Raw genomic sequence first — 26,765 nt, 5'->3', positions numbered from 1 at the left:
CTAGGGTGCCCGGTTGGTGTCCTGGCATGTGAAGGGGACCAGTGCACTACGACTCCTGGCCCCTCCCATGAACAAATGCCTTGGATTTATTCATTTTTGAGCTGGGCGCTTTCATTTTCCATTATCACTGAAAAACAAAAACGCCCAGCTCACAAATTGTCGAATAAAACATGGATGTCTATTTTTTTCAAAAATACGGTTCGGTCCACCCCTTCACGGACCCGTTCTCGGAGATAAACACCCATGGAGATAGACGTTTTTGTTCAATTATGCCCCTCCACATATTTTATATTCTACATGTTATATTTCATACTTTATATTGGTACTTTATATTCCATTTGTTTATGTTTGTTGTATTTATGTCATTATGCTTTTATGATTTTTAGACCCCTGAGGAAGGCTTGCATGCTGAAACACAGATCGTGTTGGGTCCCTATTAAACATTTTTTTAATGCTCTTACTCTTTGGCTGGCTGGTCTCTTGGAATTTGTTTGCCTCCACCCTTGTGTGTTGACTGAAAATCATTGGCAAGCTTCTAACTTTCTGCCCACCTTAAATCCATTCCTGTAGCTGCTTATTTTTTAGGATCTTAACTTTAGGATATTATTAAAATAAAGATCCTAAATTTAGAAACATAGCTCTTGTTGAATTTTGAAGGGGGCAATTTAAGCCCCTAAATCCCAGAGTACGGCTCCAAAACTCATTGAAAATTGACCAAAATAGTGCCTATAAGTTTTCATGGAAATAGAAACTGCACGTGTGCACACATTTTTCCCAAGTCCATTTTTAATGGAATACTTTTCCTCTGAAAACTGAAACAAAGTCTGTGGATAAAAAGTATCCACAGACTTTACACACACACTTTGCATGAGAGTTAACCCCAAAGCGGCCAAAAATAATTTCTGATCCATTCTTCTTAACCTCTTTCTTTAGGAAGACAGAAAGTGCATTATGCTATATTGAATTCCTGTTAAAGTTTCCTTCCTGCTATATAAGACAACTAAATGCATCCTACCCAAGAATGAGAAAAAATTACATTAACTCTGCTCACCAATGGGTTGCCTGTATGGATGGTAGACATGTATGTCAAAAGGTCTATGAGTGGTGTTCGCCAAGATTACCCGGTCCTGTCCATTATATTTGTTCCCTTTTTCGATTGTCCTGGTATTCCAATCAGTCCAGTACACCGTGTCTTCAAAAATAGTAATGGCGAAAGGGTGCGGAAGAGTACCATCATATACAGAGTGACGATGTCTTCCTTCTAAGTCTGAATATCTAAAAGAGTAAGAAGAAAATGTATAACAATTACAGAAATGCATTGTCTCACAGTTTCAGTCAATGAATGTTGATTTCTCATGAACGCTTTACTTGTGATAAGTAAACACCTGTCAATGCAATCCGATCCAGTCTGCAATCAGTTAACTAAGAGTGCACAAACTCACCCCTTCCTGACAGAGACATAGAGGACACTTTTAACCCAATAACAGAGGAGAGTCTTGACAAAATCCTGAGACCTTCGACCAACTACCTCATAGAAGGTGCCACTAAAATTGTGAACTCCTCTCTTTTTAATGGGCAACTACCAACAGCATTAAAAATGGCAGTGGAACTTTAATGCCCCTATGATGAGAACTAATAGCATGCAAATATAGGCATGTAATTTGTTCTGATTGTAGGGGTAAAGTGCGGGAGGATTGTGCCTGAGAATGCACTCAGGCACAAGCCTCCTGCACTTGTTTGGCAGGTCTGGGCTATCAAAAGTCTGGACCTGTCAAACAGCAGAAGAGGTTTGACAGGTCCGGGATTTTCTCCCAGACCTGTCAAACCTAAGCCCGCCCCCTCCATGCCCCCCACCCCCAAAACTCAAAAACCCTGGTGGCTAGCTTCCCCCCCCCCCCCCCCCACTCCCAATAGACTGCTAGCTTCACCCCCTCCAACCCACTAACATCAATTAAAATGCCCTGGTGATCAAGTGGACCACTATCTCTCTCTCACAACACCGTCCAATTCCCCCACCAAAGGCCTACCTTGTTGTAGTAGTTGGAGGAGGGAGGGACCAGCACTCCCTTCCTCCCCATCTGGCGCCTCCTCAAATGGCGGCGCCCTGCCCGGTGCATCCTGGGATGTGCTGGCGTGGTTAACTTCCATAAAGGGTTAACCCTGCCCACTGTATCCCACGATGTACCGGGCAAGGCACCGTCATTTTGAAGAGGCGGCCGAAGAGGAGGGAGGGAGTGCTAGTCTCTCCCTCCTCCATCTACTACAACAGGTAGGCTACGGGAAGGGGGATTTGGGAGAGAGGGATAATGGCCCACTGGATCAACAGGCATTTTAGTTGATGTTGGTGGGTGGGAGGGGCAGTGAATTAGTGGTCTACTGGACCACCAAGGCATTTTTGTTTAATGTGGGGGGGGGGGGGCGGAGGAAGCTGGCAGTCCCACTAAACCACCAGGGTTTTTTTATTTTGGGGGTGGGGGGCCTGGACCTCCAGGCCTTATGTTGGGGGGGAGGGGCAGGCTAAAGGTTTGACAGGTCCAGGAGAAAATCCTGGACCTGTAAAACCTCTTCAGTGGGTCTCCCCCATTCCTTCCTTCCTGGCAAACCCTAATGCCAGCTCCGAGCTGATGTAGGGTTTGCATCGGGAGCAGCACCCTTGTTTGGCGTGCTGCCCACTGATCATTAGGGACGAATGTGGAGACCCTCATTTGCACGCAAATAGAGATCTGAGCTGGCAAGCGCATTGTTTCACAGGATGGGAGAAAGAAATAAGTTATAGCCAATGCCCTCACCATTACTCTCATCCTGTGCTTTATCACACATAGGTGGTCACCATTTGATGTTAGCATACCTTTTATCTGATTACTGATAGAGTTGCTTTTAAAATATGTTTCCTTTGGGTTTTAGAGTTTTGGGATTAGTTTCTGTAAGTCAGTAGCCTATTATTCAGTTTGTTAATTTCGAGTAGTGTTTTCATACATATGATACTAGTTACAAAGTTTAACTTTGAACCCTCCTATAGTTATACATGTTGGCTGATTCAGCAGTTTTTTAAGCTGCCATTTTTTTGGAGAGTGGTTGGTCATGATTTAGTTTTCTTTTTTCTTTTATTAAGTGTTTTAATATTCATTTGTTGTTAATTTCTGGAGATTAATGGTGAAGGTATTGGCTGTGATTGAGTACTGATAGAACTGAAAGAGTACTGATAGAACTGAAAAATGAGCTTACGGAGGCTACTGCTAGTGATATGCAATTTGTCCTTAAAATCGAGCATGGTACCGGAAGATTGGAGGGTGGCCAATGTAACGCCCATTTTAAAAAGGTTTCCAGGGGAGATCCGTGAAATTATAGACCGGTGAGTTGACGTCGGTGCCAGGGGAAATTTTAGAGGCTATTATTAAAAACAAAATTACAGAGCGCATCCGAGGACATGGATTACTGAGACCGAGTCAGCACGGCTTTTGTGTGGGGAAATCTTGCCTGACCAATTTACTTCAATTCTTTGAGAGGAGTAAACCAATATGTGGACAAAGGGGAGCCGGTTTGATATTGTGTATCTGGATTTCCAAAAGGCGTTTGACAAGGTACCTCATGAAAAGACTACAGAGGAATTGGAGGTCAGGGGATATCCCTTCAAAACTGGTTGAAGGATAGGAAACAGAGAGTGGGGTTAAATGGGCAGTATTCACAATGGAGAAGGGTAGTTAGTGGGGTTCCTCAGGGGTCCTGTGCTAGGACCGCTGCTTTTAAATATATTTATAAATGATTTAGAGATGGGAGTAACTAGCGAGGTAATTAAATTTGCTGATGACACAAAGTTATTCAAAGTTGTTAACTCGCGACAGGATTGTGAAAAATTACAGAAGGACCTTACGAGACTGGGCGGCTAAATGGCAGTTGACGTTAATGTGAGCAAATGCAAGGTGATGCATGTGGGAAAAAAGAACCCGAATTATAGCTACGTCATGCAAGGTTCCACGTTAGGAGTTATGGACCAAGAAAGGATCTGGGTGTTGTCATCGATAATACACTGAAACCTTCTGCTCAGTGTGCTGCTGCAGCTCGGAAAGCGAATAGAATGCTGGGTATTATTAGGAAAGGTATGAAAAACAGGTGTGAGGATGTGTATAATGCCGTTATATCGCTTCATGGTGTGACCGCACCTTGAGTATTGTGTTCAATTCTGGTCGCCGCATCTGAAGAAAGATATAGTAGAATTGGAAAAGGTGCAGCGAAGGGCGACTAAAATGATAGCGGGGATGGAACGACTTCCTTATGAAGAAAGACTAAGGAGGCTAGGGCTTTTCAGCTTGGAGAAGAGAAAGCTGAGGGGAGACATGATAGAGGTATATAAAATAATGAGTGGAGTGGAACAGGTGGATGTGAAGCATCTGTTCACGCTTTCCAAAAATACTAGGACTAGGGGGCATGCGATGAAACTACAGTGTAGTAAATTTAAACAAATCGGAGAAAATGTTTCTTCACTCAACGCGTAATTAAACTCTGGAATTCGTTGCCGGAGAACGTGGTGAAAGCGGTTAGCTTGGCAGAGTTTAAAAAAGGGTTAGACAGTTTCCTAAAGGACAAGTCCATAAACTGCTACTAAATGGACTTGAGAAAAATCCACAATTCCGGGAATAACGTATAGAATGTTTGTACGTTTGGGAAGCTTGCCAGGTGCCCTTGGCCTGGATTGGCCGCTGTCATGGACAGGATGCTGGGCTCGATGGACCCTTGGTCTTTTCCCAGTGTGGCAGCAGGAGAGAGTCAGCACTTGCAGCGGGCAGGCAAGACTGCCTGCCCCAAAGAATTAAAGGAGTCAGATCGGTGACGGGAGGGAGGGAGGAGAATTCTATTAACAACTCAGGAGGGGGTGGCAGGGGAGAGAACTAGGGAGTCGCTGGGCATGGGTGGATCATGGAGGGGAGAGAAGGGTCGTCGCTGGGTATGGGTGGATGGAGGGCAGGGGAAAGGAGGGTCACTGCTGGATTTGGTGGATGGAGGGCAGGGGAAAGAAGGGTCACTGGGTATGGGTGTATGGAGGGCAGGGGAGAGGAGGGGAGAGAGAAGAAATGCTGGATATGGATGGAGGGGAGGGAAGAGTGAGGAAGGAGATGAGATGAGGTAAAAGGAAGAGAGGAGAAAAACTGCATATGGATGAAGAAAATAGGCAGAAGTTGAGGACCAGAAATGAAGAAGAAACGAAAGAAATAAATGAAAAGGAAGCCCTGGAAACGGAGTTAAGAGGACAGATAGCAGCAGAATCGGATACTGGGCCAGCATGATCAGAAAAACAGTCACCAGACAACAAAGGTAGAAAAAAAAATCATTTTATTTTCATTATAGTGTTTGGAATATGTTCACTTTGAGAATCAGGTACTCAACATTAAAAGTTTATATTTATTTACTTATTTATGGCATTTTATCCCACATTAAACATTTTTTATTTGGAACCTGGGATCATTTAATTTTTTTTTTCCTGGAGAGAGTAATGCATTGCGCCCCCCCCCCCCCCCCCAGCTATAGCCAGCTCTGCAATTTGGGGCGGCGCAGAGGTGGACGGGGGGGCGCACAGGTGGATGGGGGGCGCACAGGGGGACGGGGGGGCGCAAGGGTAGACGGGGGGGGGGGGGGCGCAGAGGTGGACCGGGGAGAGAGCCTGTTGTTAAAAATTTACCAGCACACCACTGATGTAGTCCATTAGTTGTTGTGCTACCAGGCCCTCCATTGTTTTGGTCAACAGTGGTATTGAAGCCACTGGTCTGTAGTTTGTGAGATCGTTGATCTTGTTAGTTGTGTTCTTGGGTATTGGAGTGAGTATGATTTCACCTTTACCTTTTGAGAACATATATGTGAAGTTTTTGGTGATGCATTCAATGAACCATTCCGATAGGTTTTCCATCATATAGTTGGGGCATTTGTCTAGCAAGCATTTTGCATGTGTGTATTTTGTCAGTGCTGCCTTCACTTTGCTTGTTTATGGTGGTTTGAAAAAGGAGCGTAGAGCGTAGAGGAGACGTGAGGAAATTATTAAGACAAAAAGAACGATGGATATATACATTACAAACCGTAATCCCGAAAGGTTTAAATATATCGATAGAGTGGAAAGCTTTTTTGTGAAGAGACTCTCTTGATGCGTGATGGTGGTAATACTATAGCCCTTTGTTTAATGTCGACGTCACTGTGGGAAATGACATTGTGGGAAATGACGTGTATATATATGGAAGAGAAGCCACTTGAAGTTTAAAGATGCCAAGAAGAGGCAATATTGTGGTGTACGTCAGAAGCTTGGAAATTGAAAGTAATTCTAGCCCTTGAAACAGCCCGGTTTTGGTGAAACAGGGTTCTCCTGTTGGGCTTATGATTATTGGACACTATGGAAGAGAAGATGGACTGTCGATATTAAGATGATTCAAGCTAAGTTATAATTTAAAGTATATTTCACCGCATTTGTGGCTTAGTGATCAGCCTCTACCTTTTTGTATTGTCAAAGGTGTATGCACAAGTATTTTATGAATAAGAAGAGTGGAATTTTTTTTGTGAAGACTAGTGATTGAAGAGAGGAGTTCTCTCAACTGTGAAAGGTGCTCCTTTACAGAGAATTTTCCTGTGGTTTCTGAAGTCTTTTTTTCTCCACATATTTTCATAAATATACGTGAATTCACACCTGCAAGACAGGGTTTTAAAGAGTAGAATTTGTTGTAGAGGTTTGAAAAAGGACCCAGATTCTGTCTGCCATGGTTTGGATGTTGTTGGTTTTGCAGTCTTGTAAGAAGTCTGTGATGGATGTCTGAGGTATCGCAAGGTTGGATCTTGTTTTTATTATTTTTTGTTCAAAATACTGTGCAAGCTTGTTCGCATTGGGTGGTGTTTTGGTTGATGCCAGTACATACTGGGTTTTCATTAGACTGTTCATGATTTTGAATTTTTTTTTTTTTTATTTATCTGTTCTGGGTTCGCATATGTGTTATAGCATTCTGATTTTGCTTTCTTTATGTTCATCGTTGAACCAGAGTCTTCGTTGTTTTTTGTTTCTTGCTTTTGTTTTAAGTGATGCTATTCTATTCAGGATATTTTCACTTGTTTCATCCCAGTTTCACATGAAGTGGGTGTCATTTGGTGTTAGGTTGCTATGTTCGTTCCTTGCTGTTTCCCAGAAGGTGTGGTTGTCCACTTTCCCTCTGGTTGTGTATGTGTGTGGTGGTTTTGGAGTTCAGTTATTTCCGTTCTCTTTCCAATTTAATTGTTCACTGATTTAGACATGAGAGCAAGTGAGTTTCCCAGCCAAATATAGCTTGGACAACCAACAATGTATCTACACCAGTTATGACCAGTCCTGGTACAAAGGACCATCACCTGCTTATGTGGTACCTCTATCCAACCACACCTGATTTGACAAGCAAGAGTTAGGGTCCCAGTTCATCCAGAGTAGCTGTTTTTGTCCTGTGTTTTTCCCTCGTACAGATAGTTACCGAAGAAGACTTGATGGTGTTCGCAGCTATTCTGATATATGAAGCTTAATGTAACATCAGAGAAAAACCTAAGTTTCCTAACCTCTCTGTCACAGTTGCTTCCATAACAGTGATGACCTGGTGGAAGTGATGGAAGCCACTCATACCATTCAGCTGTCACGGTTGTGGCCATGCCCTTTTGTCCAGACCTACTGTTTCTCTGTATCTAGCTCTGTGACCTCTCCAGTCTGCTTTTTTCCTGTTGTTTTTCTTCCTGTTAGCCAAGCCTCGCTTTGGTGTCCCTTGTTGTCCTGTTCTTGTTGTTTAATTCTGAGGGAACTGGTCTTCTTGTTAGCTGTGCCATTGGGCACAGCTCTGAACCCAGTGTGTTTGGTTCTGGTTTGAACCTGTATGAATTATTTTCCTGTTGCTTTGACTCCAAGCAAAGCCCTGCTCTGTTTCTGTGTGTGTGTGTGTGTGTGTGTGTGTGTGTGTGTGTGGTTCTGGTTTGAACCTATATGGATTACTTCCCTGTTAACTAGGCTCTCCAGCTTAGCCTGTTTTGTTTCCCTGTGTGGTTTCCCTCGTTACCTTTCACTATTCAGAGACCTGGTTTTTGCCAGCTTCTTTCTTTGATTACTTTGCTTCTGTGCAGCTGTGTCTGCTCTCTCTCTCTCTCTCTCTCTCTCTCTCTCTCTCTCTGCCTGCCTTTCCTTTCCCTACCCAGCTGTGTGCTGGCTGAGTTTTTATTATTATTATTATTACATTTGTACCCCGCGCTTTCCCACACAATGCAGGCTCAATGCGGCTTACATAGTAATTTGAAATACAAAGTTAATAGAATTTTAATAAAACAGTAGTAAAACAATGAAAAAGTTGGGCTTAGTAGTGTATGATAAGTTGAGCTAGATAATATATGACTAGGATAAAAGAGGGTAGACAGGATAGGATAGTGTAATTTAGGAGAAAGGGTAAGGAGGGATAAAATTAAGGAGAGATGGAAAGAGAAGGATGGGAGGTTGGTATTTAAGTCAGAACAGAATTGGGGGTGGAAGTTGACGAGATTTGACGAGTTGACGAGTGGACCATTTGGGTAGGCTTGCTTAAAGAGATGAGCTTTCAGCATTTTTCTAAAGGGCAAGAAGTCATTTATTAATCAGATTGGTCTGGGTATAGCGTTCCAAAGCTAGCTGCCCAAAAAGGAGAAACTGGATGCGTAGTAGGTCTTGTATTTAATTCCTCTACAATTGGGAAGGTGTAGGTTAAGATAAGTTTGTGAAGAAATAGATCTGTTTCTAGCAGGGAGGTCGATCAATCCATTCATGTAGCCAGGGGATTCACCGTTCTGGTAAGAACATTCTTTGCTTGTTTTTCTTTTGTTTGCTGTTACTCTTTGTCTGAAGTGTTTGTTATTTGGCTCTGGTGAGCACTGCTTCTTTCTGACTTGTGTATTAGAAGCTTCCCTTCCCTTTTTAGCCTGCATTAACTCTTTGTCTGCTGTGTTTGTTTCTTGGTTCTTGTGAGTATTGCTCCTTATTTGACTCGTGTATGTAAAGGCAGCCTTCTCTTTTTTGCTTGCTTTCCTCTTTGTCTCTAGTGTCTGTTATTTGACTCTGTGGCACTCCCTTGTGTATTCCTATGAGTGGTTTCCCTTTACCCTTGAGTGCTGTGGGGCACAGCCTTGTGTATTCCTATGAGTGGCTTCCATTTTTCCTTGAGTGCCTGGTGGCACACCCTTGTGTATTCCTTTGAGTGGCTTCCCTTTTCCCTGAGTGCTGTATGGTACAGCTTAGAGTGTTCCTATGAATGGCTTCCTTTTTCCCTTGAGTGCTGTGTGGTACAGCTATGAGTGTTCCTTTACTATGGACGTGTGGCTTTGTCTTCAGCTTTCCCTGTGTGATTTCTGTTTGAGTCCTCTCTGTGAGGTTTCTGTTTTGAGTTTGAGTGGGTTTCTCTTCCGTTTAGCTGTGACTATTAGTGCAGCCCTGTGTGACCTCTCTGTGTGGCACAAGTGGGCTGTTCTTCCATTTAGCTGTGTCTACTAGCACAGCCTTGAGTGTCCTCTCTGTTTGGTTTCTGTTTGTGTGTGAGTGGGTTGCTCTTCTGTTTAGCTGTGACTACTAGCGCCGCCCTGAGCGGCCTCTCTGTATGGCACGAGTGGGCTGTTCTTCCGTTTAGCTGTGTCTACTAGCACAACCCTGAGCATCCTCTCTGTTTGGTTCTGTTTGAGTGGGTGGTTCTGTTAACTGTGACTTATAGCTCAGCCTTGAGCTGCTTCTCTGTGTGGCATGAGTGGACAGCTCTTTTGTCTAGCTGGGACTACTAGCTCAGCCCTGAGCTACCTCTCTGTGTGATTTCTGTTTGACTTGGTTAGGACTATTCGTGTATAGCTGTGGTTCTAAGCACAGCCCTGTGTTGCCTCCCTGTGTGGTTTTCTTATCTATTACTTGTGGTTTCTACCATGTGAGTCTAAGTGGGGTTGTCCTTTCCCCTTCAGTTTCTTTGTGCCTGTGTGTAGGGTCTTTTGACCCCTGGTTTGTGGCTCTGTTTAGTGCAGTGTGTGTGCACTGCTTGAGAGATTCCGTTCTGTTTTTCCCCTTCCCTCTGGTATGAGTGGGTTCCAGTTCGGCCTTGTGGCCCGTATAAGTGCCCTTCCTTTGTTCCTAGTTCCTGCTTTTGTTAAGTTCTGTTCCTGGTTTTTGCTTTAGCCAGGCTCTGGTTTCACCTTGTCTTGAGTGTGCTCTGTCTATTTTCCATGTCTGGTATTTTGTTTGCATTCAGTGTCTGGTTTGCCTCTGCTTTGCGCCTCCCCAGAGGACTTATCTGCTACAGCCTGGCTGCAGCCTAAGGGCTCACCATCCCGAGTTCTGTGACATCAGCTACAGCTGACCTATGCTTACTGTCTAAAGCTAGCTGCAGCCCAGGAAGGATGACCCCGAGATGTGCTGGAGGTCTAGGTCTAGGTCTAGTGAGAAAGGTACATTCCTATGGTGTGGGAGTGATAGATGTACATTTCATCATTCTGCGAAAGTACAGGTCAGGCCAATTTGGAGTGTGGTCTCCAAACTTTCACTTTCACTTGTGTACTGTGCAATAACTAATTTACTAAGGAATAATCCTAGTTTTGCTGTATACCAGAATATATATATATATTTGTATTCATTTGCTACCAAGGGCCAATTTTTGGTATGCCTGATTGCCATATGAATATTATGATTTAACTCTAATAAATCATAATATATATAACTGGGCACTTCCTTTCATTAGCACAGCCAAGATTTCCAAGCTTCCAGGGCCAAAATTGGGAGCAAATTATTTCTTAGGCATAGCCATTGTGGTAATTATTCTAATCAGAATACTTACACCATGTTATTACCTGACTTCCAAATCTCACCATCAGCTGAAGTATGCCCAATGATCTCCTCCCCCACCAAGGTCTTCCCTTCCCCCTACAGCATAGTTCATAGCCCTGGGGTCCAAAGGGGGCAGAAGTTATCCCCAGTCACTCCTGCCCTGCTAACACCAAACTCCAAAATGGTGCCAGCTGACCCCTGGCTCCCCCTTGTTCTGAACATGAATTTTGTGTTTTTACTGCATGATAAATGCTGAAATTGCTGTTTGTAAATAGTATCAGCTTTCTGAAACCACCATTTACACATGTATGCAATATACTCATATAAATGACACTATTTACATGTGTAGATGCCACACAAATGACCAGCTACACAGTGGCTTGAAGTTTAGAAAGCAGTCATTGAACTCATTTTTAAAATGTAAATCTAACGTATTCAGTTCTTAATATATACATATTTAACGTATATAGTTCTTAATTCAGCTGATATTCAGCACTTTTAACTGGCCAGATATGGCTCCTGGCCAGTTAAATAGCACTTAACTGGCTATCTGCGAATATTCAGTGGTCAGCGCATAGTGGATAACCAGTTATATCATGTGATATAACTGGCTATCCGCGAATATTCAGCACTTCGCTAGCCAAGTTAAGTGGTCAAATTGGACCACCGAAATAGAAGGCCTATCTTTGGCCACTATAAGCTTAACCAGCCAGCGCTGAATATTAACTTAGCCAGTTAAGTTTACTGCAACCAAAACAACCCGGATATTCAATGCCGGTCACTGGAAACAGCCTGGCATTGAATATCCGGACTCAGCGCCAACTGCGGGACTTAGCTGGCCTGCCTTCCATGGGCTGAATATTGGTCCCAGTATGTATATATTTGTGAGATTTGTAAATCCCAAAACTGAAGTATGCTATGTGCACTGCATTAAAAATATTCTACCCGATATTCAGCCCACAGGAGATAGCCAAGCTGTCTCCCGTGGTCTGCGCTAAACTCAGATATTCAATGCCGGGCCGTTTCCGGTGACCGGCATTGAATATCCGGTTTAACTTTGGCTGGTACGACTTTAACCGGCGAAGCTGATATTCAGCACTGGCCAGTTAAATTCTGACCGGCTAAAGTAATTCTACCTATTATGGAGGCCAAATATGGCTGCCATTTAAAAATCGGTGGATAGCCTGTTATATCGCTCGATAATAACTGGCTATCTTTAAGCCGCTAACTAGCATATTCAATGCTGGATAGCAACCTAAGGGGACCTTTTACTTAATCGCAGTAAAAAGTGGCCTGCAGTAGAGTAGGCGCATGTATTGGGCACGCACCAGGTCAGTTTTTACTGCATCTACAAAAAATAGCTTTCTTTAATGGGACGTGAAAAGGGCCTGCGGTAACAATAAAACCAGAATGCCCAATAGCGGCCTGAGCCCTTAACGCCACCCATTGATCTAGCAGTAAAGGCTCATGCACTACACACATGGTGACCGGTCTGCATGTGCCAAGTACCAATTACCACTGGAACTGAAGCGCATAAGAGGAAATAAATAAATAATTCATCCGCACATGGGTGCTCGCCAAATCTGAAATTACCATCAAAACGGTGCACTGCCTGGTGCTAGTCTCATTTGGGCGCACACTGCATGCATGTAGAGACTACTGCGGCTTAGTAAAAGGGCCCCTAAGTGTCATTTTAGCGGTCATTTTCCTTTAAATATCATGCGAATTGATATTAAAACAAATGGAGGGGTCCTTTTACAAAGGCGCGCTGAAAAATGGCTTGTGGTAGTGTAGGCATGGGTTTTGGGCGTACGCCGATCCATTTTTTAGCGTGCCTGTAAAAAAGGCCTCTTTTCTTTGCCGAAAATGGACATGCGGCAAAATCAAAATCGCCGCGCGTCCATTTTGGGACTGAGACCTTACCGCCAGCCATAGACCTAGCGGTAAAGAATCTGGGCGGTAATGACCTGAGCGCATCATATGCCACTTGGTGCGCGTCCGTTACGTGCGCCAGAAAATAAAAAATATTTTTCAGATGTGAGTAGCAGATGCGCACCAAAATTGAAATTATCGCAAGGGCCATGCGGTAACTGGGCGGTAACTCCAATTTGGCATGCATTTGGCGCGTGTAGACGCCTACACGGCTTAGTAAAAGGAGCCAGGAGTGTCATGGACCACCATCACTCCCTTTCTCTTTAAGATACTTAACAGGCGCTTTTTATCTAAAGCGTTACCAGTGAAATTTTTTTAATAACAGTTACCCAGTTGCTTTATTCTTCTCTATGTACGTACTCAATGTAGTTCAGGTGGGCATCTGCCCAGTAAAGCTTGTCATTGGTGTAATCTATGGTAAGTCCATTGGGCCATTCCAGTTTGGTGGAGATAATTACTGTCTTGTTCTTGCCATCCATGCCCACTCTGCCAATAAATGCTCTGTCTCCCCAGTCTGTCCAGTAAACCTGCCTGTTAAAACAGACAATTATGATTAGTAGCAGAGCAATAATGTGCCACCTCGTTTTCAAAATTTTAAATCAGAAAGTGAGGATCCCTATAAGAAATGATTTAAAATAGGTTGAAAAGCAATATATGCTTAAGTAATTATATGCACTCCAAAGATGTCTGAAATAAACAATTTATATAAGCAGACTAAAATAATTTATCTTAAGGGGGTTGTAGATTAAAGCCACATTTAGACTGGTAATCAATGCATAAGATACATCAGGTTAAACTAATTATGAGGCTCTTTTACTAAAGGGTTGGTGTGTGGCAACAGACTTGCCGAGCGCCAATTTGGAACTACCTCAGGAGCCCGGAGGTGGTTCCAACCCCCAGCATGCGCCATTTCCGGTGCTACAAAAATATTTTCTATTTTTGTAGCACTGGTGCTTAACCCGGTGGTAATCAGGCAGTGCTGTGCATGGTCCGGTGTAACCGGACCATGCACAGCAGGTTAGCATGGTAGCCAGAAGCCTGGCAGTAGAGCTGAATTGTCATGCGGCAAACCTGAGGTAGGCTTTCCACGCTTTCATAAAAGGGCCCCTGAATGCCCATTCTAAAGTTTATCGCATAGGTCTCTGTGGGGCCCTTTTACTAAAGGGTTGGCACGCGGAGCCTGGTAGTAGTTACCACCCACAGCGCCTGCCATTACCCAGTGGTAAAATGGGGCCTCAGCACGTGTCAAAAACACACGCTGACGCTAGCTCAGGCCCCCTTTTATCGCAGCATAGGAATAGGACCCCTGTATGTACAAACTATGAAACATAAGAGTATTTGGGAAGTGACCTACCCATATTTTGGATGGACCACGAGAGCTCTGGGGTTCTGGAAGCAGAAGGTATTGTTAATGTCCACGCAGTGATCCGCCAGTTTTTTGCGAAATCTGCCATCGAGCTCAGCAACATTCAAACAGTCTTTGTAAGCATCCACCCAGTACATTTTTCTGAAATTCATTAGAGGAATCATATAACACAATGCTATTAGTTTATTTTTATTTTAGAATGCTTTACAATACTTTTATACAATAGAAAATGTCACAGCAACATTAAACAATCAAGTGAAAATCTTTGGAGTTTCTGGGGTAAGTAGACTTAAGACTGCATTATGATTTCCATACACTCAATATAATCATATTTCACTGCTCATCACCTGACCCTCATTTAGCATTTTCTGCCATCACCCTACATTTGTCCCAGCACCACAATCAGTGCTTAGAAAGAAAATGCACTGGCCATTTTATTTTTTATTAATATTCTGAAATCTTGAGTGTGTATGTAACTTCACATTCATCATATTGTCACTTGTTGAGAATTATCACGTGCAAAGCTCACCTGTAAATTAAAAGTATCTGTATGCACTGTGCTTGATACTAATCCAGATAGTGGATGGGGGAAGGGCAGGGAATAGCATGTATATATTTTATAATTGAATTTACATGTGGTAATATTCTCTTCCCCCAGCCATCTAAACAGGTAAATGCCTTTAAAACACTGCCAATTACCTCACTTCCCAAGTTTTGAGAATCACCATTATTTCTTTTGAGAGTGATTTTATTTATTTATCTTTTTGCAAATATCTTTGTTAGTGTACAGAATGTCCAGAAAGCATACAACAAAGTCTGCAAAAATCAATAGCACTAGGCACAATGAGAGTAAGGCAAAAAAAAAAAAAAAATCCAGCAACAACAATATAAGAACATAAAAATAGCCATAGTGGATCAGACCAATGGTCCATCAAGCCCAGTATCCTGCTTCCAACAGTGGCCAATCCAGGTTACAAGTACCTGCAGAAACCCAAATAGTGGCAACATTCCATACTACAAATCCCAGGGCAAGCAGTTGCTTCCCCATGTCTGTCTCAAGTAAACTGCTAACTGAAACATCCCAAACATTTTCTGAATACCCTACAGACGAACAGACAAACTACCCACCTCCTCCCCCCCTCCAATCCTGAGGTCTCCCGAAGTCCCTGGAAATAAAACCACATAAGTGTGCCAAAGCGGCAGATATGCTTGTCTTGTTAACCAATGGGAAGACTGCCAGCGCTCTTGCTCCCAACAGGCCATCTGACTATAAGAGAATGCCAATGCCTCAAAAATGGTGGTTGCTCAGCCACCCAATGAACCAGTATGGTCTTCCGGGCTAGGACTAAGGCCAAACAAATAAAGTGACTCTGATACTCAACAACCCCCTGTTCACTCAACACAGCCCCACACCCAACAGTAACACATTATAAGACCACTCAAGAGACAGGCCTGTCACTCGCTCTGAGGAATCAATCACTCCTGCCCAAAACTCATTAGACACTCCAAAAACTGATGAATCAAGGTGCCTCCAAACCGGTGACACTGCAAACAGGTGGCATCCTTCCACAACTCCCTCTGGCAAGTAACGTAAGCCCCATGCAAGAGTTTACTGCAACTCATGGAGCCCAGCATTGGGAATGACCTTAAAAGCCGCTGTAAAGCAAGCGGGCAACTCGTCCACAGACAGATCCTCTCCCAAATCGGGCAACACACTTCCTAAACGACGGGCCATCTTGATATCCTGGTTTAGTAATGAAATGGGACGGTAAGACCTCACAACTCCCTCTCCCTACCAGGTTTGGGCAACACTACGACAAGGGCATGGGTCATCCTGCACCCCTCTACCCCAGAAGTACAAAGATGCCTGCACAAGTCCTGAAAAGGGGGCATGATCTTCCCTCTCAAAGTTTTATAAAACTCAGCTCCAAGGCCATCAGGTCCTGGAGACAAGGCCAGCTTAAGGTGTTTAATAGTTTGCGAGATCTCAAGGGCCGTAATAAGCATGTTCAAAATGTCTCGCTGAACCTGAGTCAACTGGGGCAGCTCTAAACCCTGAATGAAGGAATCCTGCTGCACATTATTGCTATAGCCTCGATCGTAAAGAGCCTTACAGAAAGTCACAAATGCATCTTGGACATCCCTTGCCATGGTAACCCAATGCCCTGCCAATGTGCACACCTGACTGATCACCTGCTTTGCTCCCCCCCCCCCCCCCCCGCCAGACCAAAGCAGAAAGCAATTTCTCAGCCTTGTTGCCCCAGTGGTGCAGATCATATTTATACATGTGAATATTCTGCTGCTTAACAACTCATTAATCTGCTTAGGCAGGTCAATATAATCCTGCTGTGCCGTGGGATCTCTGGTAAGAATGTGAACACCCTGCACCCGCTGCAATTGTGCAGTCAATGACAATCAACAACTGTCCCACTCCCGTCTCGAATGTGCTACATAAGCCAAAAGTTTCCCATAAAACAGCATTTCTCGCCTGCAAATAAGTCACAGTATCAACCTCCCCAGGGTCACTGTCAATCAAATAATGGTCCCATGCTTAACGTAAAAAGATTCGGAGCCGAGGGTCTAAATACAGTGTTGGATTCATATGCCACACCTCTGCTTGATACCCCGAGTGCCACTGAATATCCACCCAACTAAACAATGGTCAGAAACCGCCAGCAGCTGTCACCTGGAGAAGAAAAGAAGAAGCCAATAACATATTACTGTTATTGCACCGGTTTTGCAATCCAGAGGTGGCCGGATCAAATCCCGCTGCTGCTCCTTGTGATCTTGGGCAAGTCACTTAACCCTCCATTGCCTCAGGTGCAAACTTAGATTGTGAGCCCTCCTGGGACAGAGAAATATCCAGTGTACCTAAATGAAACTCACCTTGAGCTACTACTGAAAAGGTGTGAGCAAAATCTAAATAAGTAAATAGATAAATATAATCTAAGTGAGTATGCAGGGTGAAGCAACCGCCAGATGTCAAGCAGGCTAAGTTCGTGCAGCAAAAAATTAAGTCCCTTGCCCTCCCAATCAGAGGCTCGAGGCTTCGGCAGATGAGAGTCGATGGTAGGGTGTGTGGTAATATTAAAATCCCCCCCAATAAGAAGCTAATTACCCCCCACCCCCCAGGACATCAAGTGGGAAACAGCCTGGAGAAAAAACAGTGAGCGTATACATTAGGAGCATACACTGAACACAATGCTACCCAGGTCCCGCTAGCTCCCTGGCCCACACCACAAACCAGCCATCCAGATCCTGCATAAGCTTATGCAGTGCCACATGATGATTTTTATGCATTAGAATGGCACAAATTCTGCAGAAATCATAACAAAATTAACTTGCATATATTTACATGCGTATTCTAAAAATTATAAACAAAATTGTGACTTTACTCATATTCCACCTATACTCTATCCCAGAACATGCCTACACCAAACTTGTTTACAAATACGTGTGTTTTGTCCGATGGTGTAGCTAGGACTCAATAGGCCCTGGGTGGAAAAATGAAAATGGACCCCTGTAACATCTCTTCCAAGATACTGAAGACTACAGGAACGGGTGGAATCCCTTTACAGCTCCAGTAACCAAACCCTGACAAAAACAAACACATTAGAGACCTATATAGAAGACCTTTCATAATAAAGCAGCACTAGAGGCTGACCGAAATTGCTTTTTTCAGTTTTGGCTGAAACCGAAACTGTTACCAAAGCAGTCTGAATACTTTCAGCTGAAACCGAAACTGCAGACAAAACTTGTCACCTGGTTTTGGCCAAAGTCGAAAATAAAAGCCAAAATCTAAAGTTTGATAGTGTGAATGTGAACCAATGAGGCCCACTAGGGATAGTCAGAGCTTGCATTCGGCAGCCCTCTGTTAAACCAACAGGAGATTATTACCCTCCAGTCTCATAAACTGCAAGCACAGGCTGACAACTTCTCAACAAATTTGACACGTTTAGGCTCCCAAGTCAATGCAGATGTTGTTAAATATTCTTTGAGACAGAAACTTTGTGAGAACAAGTAAAAATAAAGAAAATCTGGCTGGGCAATATTCAAAATGAATAGGCTCCTACCGTCCACCCTCAGGGCACCTAAATGGAGGTCCCTAGTTATACAATTGCTATCAAAGGAGATAATTCTATAACATGATGCCCAGGAAATATGCTGGTCGTTGCACCTATTTTAAGCCTATGCTATACAGAAAAGAAGCCACCTACTTTTCTTTATAGAATACCAGCACAAATGACCAAAAACACACTTATATCAAGGCGCAGTCACTTACACTAGCCCTAAGGCTGGTATAAATGCTTATGCCTAGATGCTTCACTTTGGTCAATTTGTTTATTAAAATGCAGGGGAGGTTCAATAATTTACCACAATATTCCCAACGCATAAAAAGTAGATTAGACCATAACTAATCATAAGGAAATTTTTTAGGACTGTCAGAGGTGACTATTTCTATTATTCAGCCTTAACTGGTTAAGTTAAACCATTGACAGATAGGACTGCTATTCTTGGGGTCCTATTTGGCCAGACATCAGTATTTAACTGTTTAAGTGCCAACTGTGCTCCTGGGCCACCCACTGAATAGCTGAGGTAGTTAGTGTTGATATTTAGCCACATTATCCAGTTAGGTGCTGCCTAGTATCAGTGGATAACTCCCCACAGGCAATTTTACCAGGCAGGAGTTTCTCCAGCTTGATGAAATCACTTTGACTATTGGCCCCATGAAGTGAAGTGCATGCAAATTGCTTGTATGTGTATATACCTATAAATTAATGCTGTATACAATTTGCACATGGAAAACATTTTTTTGCAACCATACAATGTGTGTAAAAACACAAATGTATGAAAACATAACAAGAAAGTACAATGAAAATCACAAAAACTTAATTTGCAATGAAGACTAATATATATATATATATATATATATATATATATATATATATATATATATATATATATATATATATATATATATATATATATATAATATCTCTGGAAGAGAGGGATATTTTAGATCCATATGTAAGATCCCCCAATCCACCTTACTAATGCTGTGCTCTCATCATGAGGGCACCAGAAAGTACCATTATTCTAGGGTGTTTTAAAAGTTAATTTATTAAAATTTGGTTAGAGGGGTTCTCCCCATGTGCAGGGACCCAATTAATACATTCCCAGCATGCAAAAGGAGTCAGGTAAATTGTTGATGGTTTTATTTTTGTTTGTTCTGGCTGAGAAGGAAGGTGACAAGAGTGGGAACTGCATACCCTGTCCTAAGTTCCCCAACAGCTGGGCCCCTGGTTGGCTGGCGGGGGTCTCCAAACCCCGCCAGCTGAAGACTTCATCCAGCACTGGTCTGCGATAGTGCCACCACATTGCCTGCCCTGCTCTCTCTTCACCTCACGTCGGGCATGCTCATTTTAGTGAAAGTGAACTTGCTCAGTTTCACTAAAAGGAGCATGCAGGACATGAGGGGAAGAGAGAGCAGGGCAGGCAATGCGGCGGCGCCGGAGATCAGCGCTGGACGAAGTCTTCAGCTGATGGGGGTTGGAGACCCCTGCCAGCCAAGATATTTGCAGTGGTGGTGCTTCAGCTGGCGGGGGTTGGGGACCCCGCCAGCGAAGATGTACAGCGGCGGCAGTGGGTGGTGGAGGGGGGCAGGGCGGTGGCAACCAAAATGTGCCTCCCCACCTTATGCTCTTGCCCCCTCTCACCTTGAGGTCTGGCAATGCCCCTGCCTGAGAAGTAGGGTATTCCAATCTGGAAAGATACATCTTTGCCCCTACAGCAACAAGGGAAGGAGACAGCTCTAGTCTAAGGAAAGGCCTGCAGATATGTGAGTCTAGAAGCACAAGGTTGTTCAGAATTGTGGCGGTAGGAGGGAGTTGAAAAAGGAGGAGCTACCAGACTATTGGGGGAGGGTTTGAAAGAAGGGTAGATGACATGAGAGGATGTTAAGAAATGATTTGCTCTGGGTGTCAAACATGTTAGGTACACCCCTGCTGCCATTTAAGTGTGCAGCTTGCACATTTAGGTGACTGCAGTTCCACCAGATCTATATAAATATGTCACGCTAATGTAAGGTTATGCTAGTATGGAATCTAGGCACCCACATGCCATTATAGAATAGACCTTCCCCATGTAACATCGAAGTACCTATAAGTTATAGAATTACCTCCAAAGTGACTTAACTCTAGGTCACAAGGAGCATCACTGGGGGAAGCAGAATTTGACCCCTGGCTTCCCTGGTACTCAGCATGCTACTGTAACCACTAGCTACTGGTTTGCTAGTACACAGGTTAACCAAAATATTTAAACTGGCCATTCCATAGAAAAGTCTAAATTTAAAAAAAAACCAATAACAATAAAAACACTTACTAGAACTGAAAGACTTAAATGACATTTTTCTTACCTGCCAACCCAGTCAATAGCTAATCCTTCCCCATGTGGCACATCATTGCTAATAACCATTTCCTTGTTAGTCCCATTTAAGAACATTCTTTCAATAACTCTCCTGCCCATATCAATCCAGTATAATCTTCTTTCTACCCTGTCAAAGTCCAGTGCCACCACATTGCTTAGTCCTTGTAAAATTAGGGAGTAGGACTGTCCATCTGCAGTGAGATTTCTCAGATAGTAACGATTGCTGAAAATGAGGTAGGGAGAGATGTTGCTGTTTTGCCGACAGCGCCGTCCATCCGGCTCCCGGATGTAGCCTGGAGCACACTTACAGATATAAGAGCCCACAGTGTTCTCACAGATCTGGCTACATGCTGATCGAGTCTCACTACATTCATCAATGTCATCGCAGGTCCGCTTATCAGACATAAGTCTGTATCCTGGGCGACAAGAACAGTAGAAGCTTGTCTGGGTGTCTGTGCAGTTGTGATCACAGCCACTGAGTGATGGGTCATTACATTCATTAATACCTGCAATTCAGAAAGGACAAAGGCAGTCATGAAAAAGACAAAAGTAACACGAGATGACAATACATTAATAAAACTAACTAAATAAATGTACTCAAAAGCTTTTTCTTTAAATGCAAACCACGAGTCTTATTGTCATGATTGATGAGCCTGTCAATTTTAACATTTGTACAATGTTTCAAGCCGTTGTTTTCAATCAAACCACTTTTTGTGATTAGTGGTGTTCAGCATTTTTGGAATTCTATTTGATTTATTCAAAGAATCAACAGTGGTGAAACAAAAATGAATTCATGGCTGTAACAAGGACAGAACAAAAAGAGCATTCAACCTGCTGGGCTTCTTTGAAAGGACACCAAGGAAGTTATTTTCTAAAGGATTTTTTCATGTGTAAAGGCCTGTGATAGAATGAGTAGGCACAGGGTGAGGAGTCTTCACAAACTCAGCCAGACAGCATTTTAGAAGTGAGCAAAAGCTCTTTAAATTGTGTGGTTCAGAAGAAAAACATACTGAAACCTGTTCCTCTTACAGTTTGTAAGCTCCATAGAATACATAAAGTAGTTTAGAGTTCAATAGAAAAGGAGTAACTGGTATCTTCCAATATACTCCTATATCTGCCCCCTCTGCTCAGCCATCCCCATTCGAGCATTTGCTTCAGTGGAAGCCATCTCATGAGAGAGAAATTCCACATTCTGATGCTTCTCTTCAGCCTGGTGCTACAAATAAAAGTCAAATTGAAAGCTGTAGGCTCAGGACTCACCTCATGATTCGGCCATTGGTTTTCTTATGTCTGACCAGTCACATGAGAGGCTAATGAATCATGACAACGATGAACCATCACCCCAGTATTACTGAAATGTCTCCAAAACCCATTTTACAGCTAGTGTCTTCTTTTCAATCATTGTGTAATTCTTCTCACAGGCTAGCAACTTCTGACTTATGAGGTCACTGGATGTTCTGTGCCATCTACTTCTTGGGATAGTGCATCTAGAGCCCCACCTCCAAAGCATCAGTCTGGACAATGAATAGACAGTTAAAGTTATGACTAATTGAGACCAGGTTAGAGCACAAGGCTTCTTGCAATATTTGGAAGGTGGCGTCCAGCTCAGTCAACCAGGTAATCTTTTCTGGTATCTTCTTCTGTAGGAGATAGTTCAATGGCTCAGCCTTTTCTGCAAAATTTTGTATGAATTATCAGTAAAATCCAACCAAACCCAAGAAGGGATGCACTTGCTTCTTTGAGTGAGGAATAGGAACTTGAGTGATTGCAACTACTATCCATATCTGTGGGACATTTGCCCCTTCCCTACAGGATATCCTAGGTACTGGATCTCTTGTCCTCCCAGAAAGCATTTCTTTAGATTCGCCATCAAACTGGCTTTCTGCAGGCTCGACAGAACTGTTTGCACTTGGGTCAAATGTGTCTTTCAGTCTATACTGTATATCACAAATTTGTCTGTAATGAAATGCCTAGCCACTCTCCTGGGGCTACCCCGCGGCCATTTAGAGGGTCTTTCCCCAACACAACTCAGGTTCACCTGCACCTGCCGCTTGTGCTCTACACTAGCACCCTCCTCCCACTGAGTGGGTCCCAACTTACTCTGGAAGAGTCTCCAGCTCTCAAATTATCCCCAGTGATTTCTAGATTACTGGGGGCCACACTCCCAGTGGTCCCACAGTTCCCAGAAAGCACTCACAGACCAAATATACAATCCACCAGGATTCTTTATCAATCCAGACAAGCAGAGGCAATAAACTAGAAATGTTTATTGTCATGAAAAAATTAGAACAATGAACAGGAAAGGTGCAATCAGCAAACAGTAACAGATAACTAAATATGGATTAATTATAAAACTATCTAAATATTTGTTCAATGCCTGAATAGTGCCTGGAAAGTACAGGTAATATAGCTTCTCAAAGTTTATCAAATATAACAGTTCACAGGATCTCAGCAAAGAGATCTTTCTCTCTTTTCTTCTTGGCTAAGACTGGAGAAAAAGCCGGTACCATCCTAGATGAATTTGAGCTCCTTGGCCAATCAGAGCCCAGAACAACAAATTTTAAAAGTAGCTGGCCACATCACTTCTCTGTGTGCTAACTAAAGAAGGAATAGTCTTTTCTCTGTAATAGCTTGAAACATAAACATGCACCACCTGCTGGCCAAACTAGAAAATACACTTTAAGAAATAATACAGTTTTACAGGCTTAAAAACCCACTGTTTTGTCACATTGCCATTCAGCTACTTTGGTGGTTTCTTAGTGTCATAAAATATACACATATCCACACAACTTAGGTAGAAAAGTTATACTTACCTTGGAACAGGTGTAACTTTGTGTGGGAATTTCTGGAGAAGCTATTTCATAAAGACACATAGGTGCATATTTGACTTTTATCAAATAAATGCAACATATATGACTACATGTCTTCATAGCCCTAGTGTCCTGTTGAAACACTATCCTCCATATGGCCTGTTGAAGGATCTTAGATTAGATATCCCTTCAGTCACTACAGAGAATGGTAGCCCAACAATAATTCACTATTATAATAGTATAGCAAGCACAATATATATAATAATTATTATTAGGGGTGGACAATTAACATGTTAATAATGCTATTAATGCATAAATATTTTAATGTGTTAGTGTTTTAACAGCGGCTGATTTTGTTAACACAGACCTGGCCCATGCCCCACGTTTACCTCAACAGCTTGGGATCCAAATTTTCCCTTCTTTCTTGCTGCCTCAAAGTCCTTGTAATTCCCCTGCATGAGCTGCGCTGTACAGGAAGCTGGGGATGTTTCATGGTTTCAAGTCCTGTGAGATTACACCAACTTCCTGCATGGTGCAGCTCATGTAGCTGCAGAGCCCGGCCATGCAGGGGGGGAAAAAGGACTTTGAGGCAGCGAGAAAAAAGGGAAAATCTGGAGCCTGAGCTGTTGAGGTAAATGGGGGGGAGGGGGATCTGTGTTTAAAAAATCTGGGGGGGGGGGGCATGAGAGAATCTTGGTGGAGGCTGGGGAGGGGGTATAAGAGAATCTGGATGAAGGCTGGGGAAGGTGGCATGAGAGAAAAAAACAAAGAGGGTAAGAGAGATAGAGAGAAATGATTGTGTTCAATAGGAGAGAGCCAGTAGGAAAGGGCGAGAGAAATGCCCAAAATACATGACATGAATAATCACGATTAAGTGCACGATTAAAAATTTTAATTGCATGATTCATCACAATTAGAATTTTTAATCATTGCCCACCCTGAATTATTATTACATGTATTCAGGTATTTTTCTACAATGATATGCTTTGCAGTAATCAGATTTGGGTTACTGTGGAAAGATGGATTACAAAAGAATAATCACATTTTTAAAATACCTATATAATAATTGCTATATTATTACAATAGTGATTTCTCAAAGTGATTCATAGTAAGAGTAACTATAGGAGGCTGGAACTTGCCTCTATTTTGGTAGCTTTGAAAGGTGACAGAAAATATAATTTTAGTAAAATACTAAGGGGGCTTCTTACTAAGCCACATTAAGCGCTTAACATGCAGTTTACCACAAAGGAACTGCTAGAGCCTTCTTAAGGGGCTTTGTGGTGATGTAAGCCACATTGAGCCTGCCATGAGTGGGATAGCGTGGGGTACAAATGTAACAAAAATAAATAAAAATAAATTTGGCAGTTACTGTGAGGCAAACCTTGCTTTAAGTGGTTTTTGAGTCAGAGCAAGTGGCATGGACGGAGAGTAGTGTGAAAGGTATTTGGCAGTTAATGTGCTGCACTTATCACATGCTAACATCCTAATGCCAAGTTCATGTGGGACCATTTACTGCCTCCTAAATAGGAGGGAGGTGCTAGGTTCCACCACATTAACTGGGAGCAGAAGAAAATATCAGGAACACCCTCAATAGGTGCTGCATTAAATTTGCAGCTACCATGCAGAAAAATTCTGTGTTAAGCCAGGGTAACTACAAATACAAGACCTTGACATGTCTTTCCTGAGTCTAAGCTATCTATATCTATCTATCTATCTATCTATCTATCTATAGATAGATAGATAGATAGATAGATAGATAGATAGATAGATAGATAGATAGATAGATAGATAGATAGATAGATAGATAGATAGATAAGTTAATAAAAACAAGTTGCTGCCTCTCAACATCGTTTTTACTCTTATTAAAGTCAACGCTAGAAGGATTATGTTTCCAGGATGCATAGAGGGATGTTTATCACAGAGGCCCTTGCAAAATATAGACCCTACACCACTGTTTCCCAAGTCGGTCCTGGACTACCCCCCTTGCCAGTCAGGTTTTCAGGGTATCCACAATGAATATGCATGAGGTTGATTTGCATGCACTGCCTCTATCTCTTTCATGCATATTCATTGTGGATATCCTGAAAACCTGACTGGCAAGGGGGTATTCCAGGACAGACTTGGGAAACACTGCCCTACACTAAATAATGTACATGAATGGCATTAGTGTGGGCTATTTGGAAATGACCCCCACAATAGGAAAGAAGCCAACGTTAGGCACAGGATACACAGATTTGGGGATCCACAGAGGCTGCTGTGTTTTTGCACTTTTCTTGTATATACAATTCAAAACTACTGCCACACCCTCTTATCTCACCAAAATCGGGGAACATAACTTACCACATCCTTTTTCATCACTGTTATCATTGCAATCATCTAGCCGGTTGCAAATTTTAACAGCTTCAATACAGTGCCCATTGTCACACTTAAAATAGTGGGGTGCACACGTTGGTTCAGGGGTACTGCAGAGGTGGTCCAGCTCATCCGATTCATCTCCGCAGTCATTATCTCCATCACAGATGTAAGCTCTGGAAATGCAGCGGCCATTCTGACAAACAAACTGGTTCTGCGAGCAGGGCTGATATATACATCCCCTCTCATCACTGCCATCACCACAGTCATTGCGTCTGTCACACCTAGATATTGTAGTTTGAATGCAATGAAACACAGTAGGATCCTCATTAGTTTCTCCCAGAATGTCTGAATTGGTTCTATCTTTAAAAATGCACCTGGGAAAAGCTTCCACAATAATATGAATCACACATGTTTTGACCTGGCAGTTTTTTCTGCTTCTTTGGGCTTCCAGATCAGCTGGACAAGGGCTGAGATCTGGGGCCATTAATCTTCATTCAAAACTATCTGGGAATATTTTGTATCTCTTCACACCTTCTTCCTTCAGTTCAGTTATTGCAGCTGGGCTCCATGCACCTGGGCTCCTTCTGGAACCTAGTAATGCCACATTTAGCCACAAGGTGTCACCACTGCATGATGACTATGACTCTCCATGCAACCCCCTCCACCCAAAGGCAGTGGATGCTATCACAACAGCACCACCGGTAGCTGATCTGGGAAGCAGAACTCTGACCAGCCGATTTGCAGTTATTTATGACAATCTACAATTCTACTCAATTTGTTTTTAAACCTCTTGAGTCAAACTAAGAGGCCTGTTTATTACAGTGCAGTAAGAAGTTGCCATATGATTTAAAAGTGTTGCAGTAACTGTTACTATGGCTGTAACACCATGCCCTATTTCAACTAATAACTACTTGTTATGGAAGGGGGCAGGAAACAGACGAAGAATGGGCTGGTTATGGGTTTGGACAGCATCTTGCAGTTAGCACATGGTAAGTGACCATGTGATGTTACCAGAGAAGATTTTACAGATGTATTTACCACAGCCAGAGTACCATCCAAACCCCTTGCCTTTCTC

At 42.9% G+C, this 26,765-nt stretch overlaps 1 protein-coding gene across 1 annotated transcript in view; it reads right to left on the bottom strand.

Annotated features, from left to right (window-relative positions):
* LRP2 (LDL receptor related protein 2) overlaps nt 1-26,765 on the bottom strand; it is a 334,494-nt gene that overhangs the window by 106,238 nt on the left and 201,491 nt on the right. Inside the window, exons 45-49 of the mRNA XM_030210857.1 lie at nt 25,676-25,971; nt 20,515-21,031; nt 14,088-14,240; nt 13,094-13,264; nt 1,052-1,275 (exon numbers count right to left, since the gene is read on the bottom strand). Of these exons, the coding sequence (XP_030066717.1) occupies nt 1,052-1,275; nt 13,094-13,264; nt 14,088-14,240; nt 20,515-21,031; nt 25,676-25,971 (1,361 nt within the window). The remainder of the gene's footprint in view (nt 1-1,051; nt 1,276-13,093; nt 13,265-14,087; nt 14,241-20,514; nt 21,032-25,675; nt 25,972-26,765) is intronic.

This window comes from Microcaecilia unicolor, chromosome 7 (genome assembly GCF_901765095.1).
Source record: "Microcaecilia unicolor chromosome 7, aMicUni1.1, whole genome shotgun sequence".
In the NCBI taxonomy this organism is placed as follows: Eukaryota; Metazoa; Chordata; class Amphibia; order Gymnophiona; family Siphonopidae; genus Microcaecilia; species Microcaecilia unicolor.
This window is presented reverse-complemented; position numbering and strand designations above follow the sequence as displayed.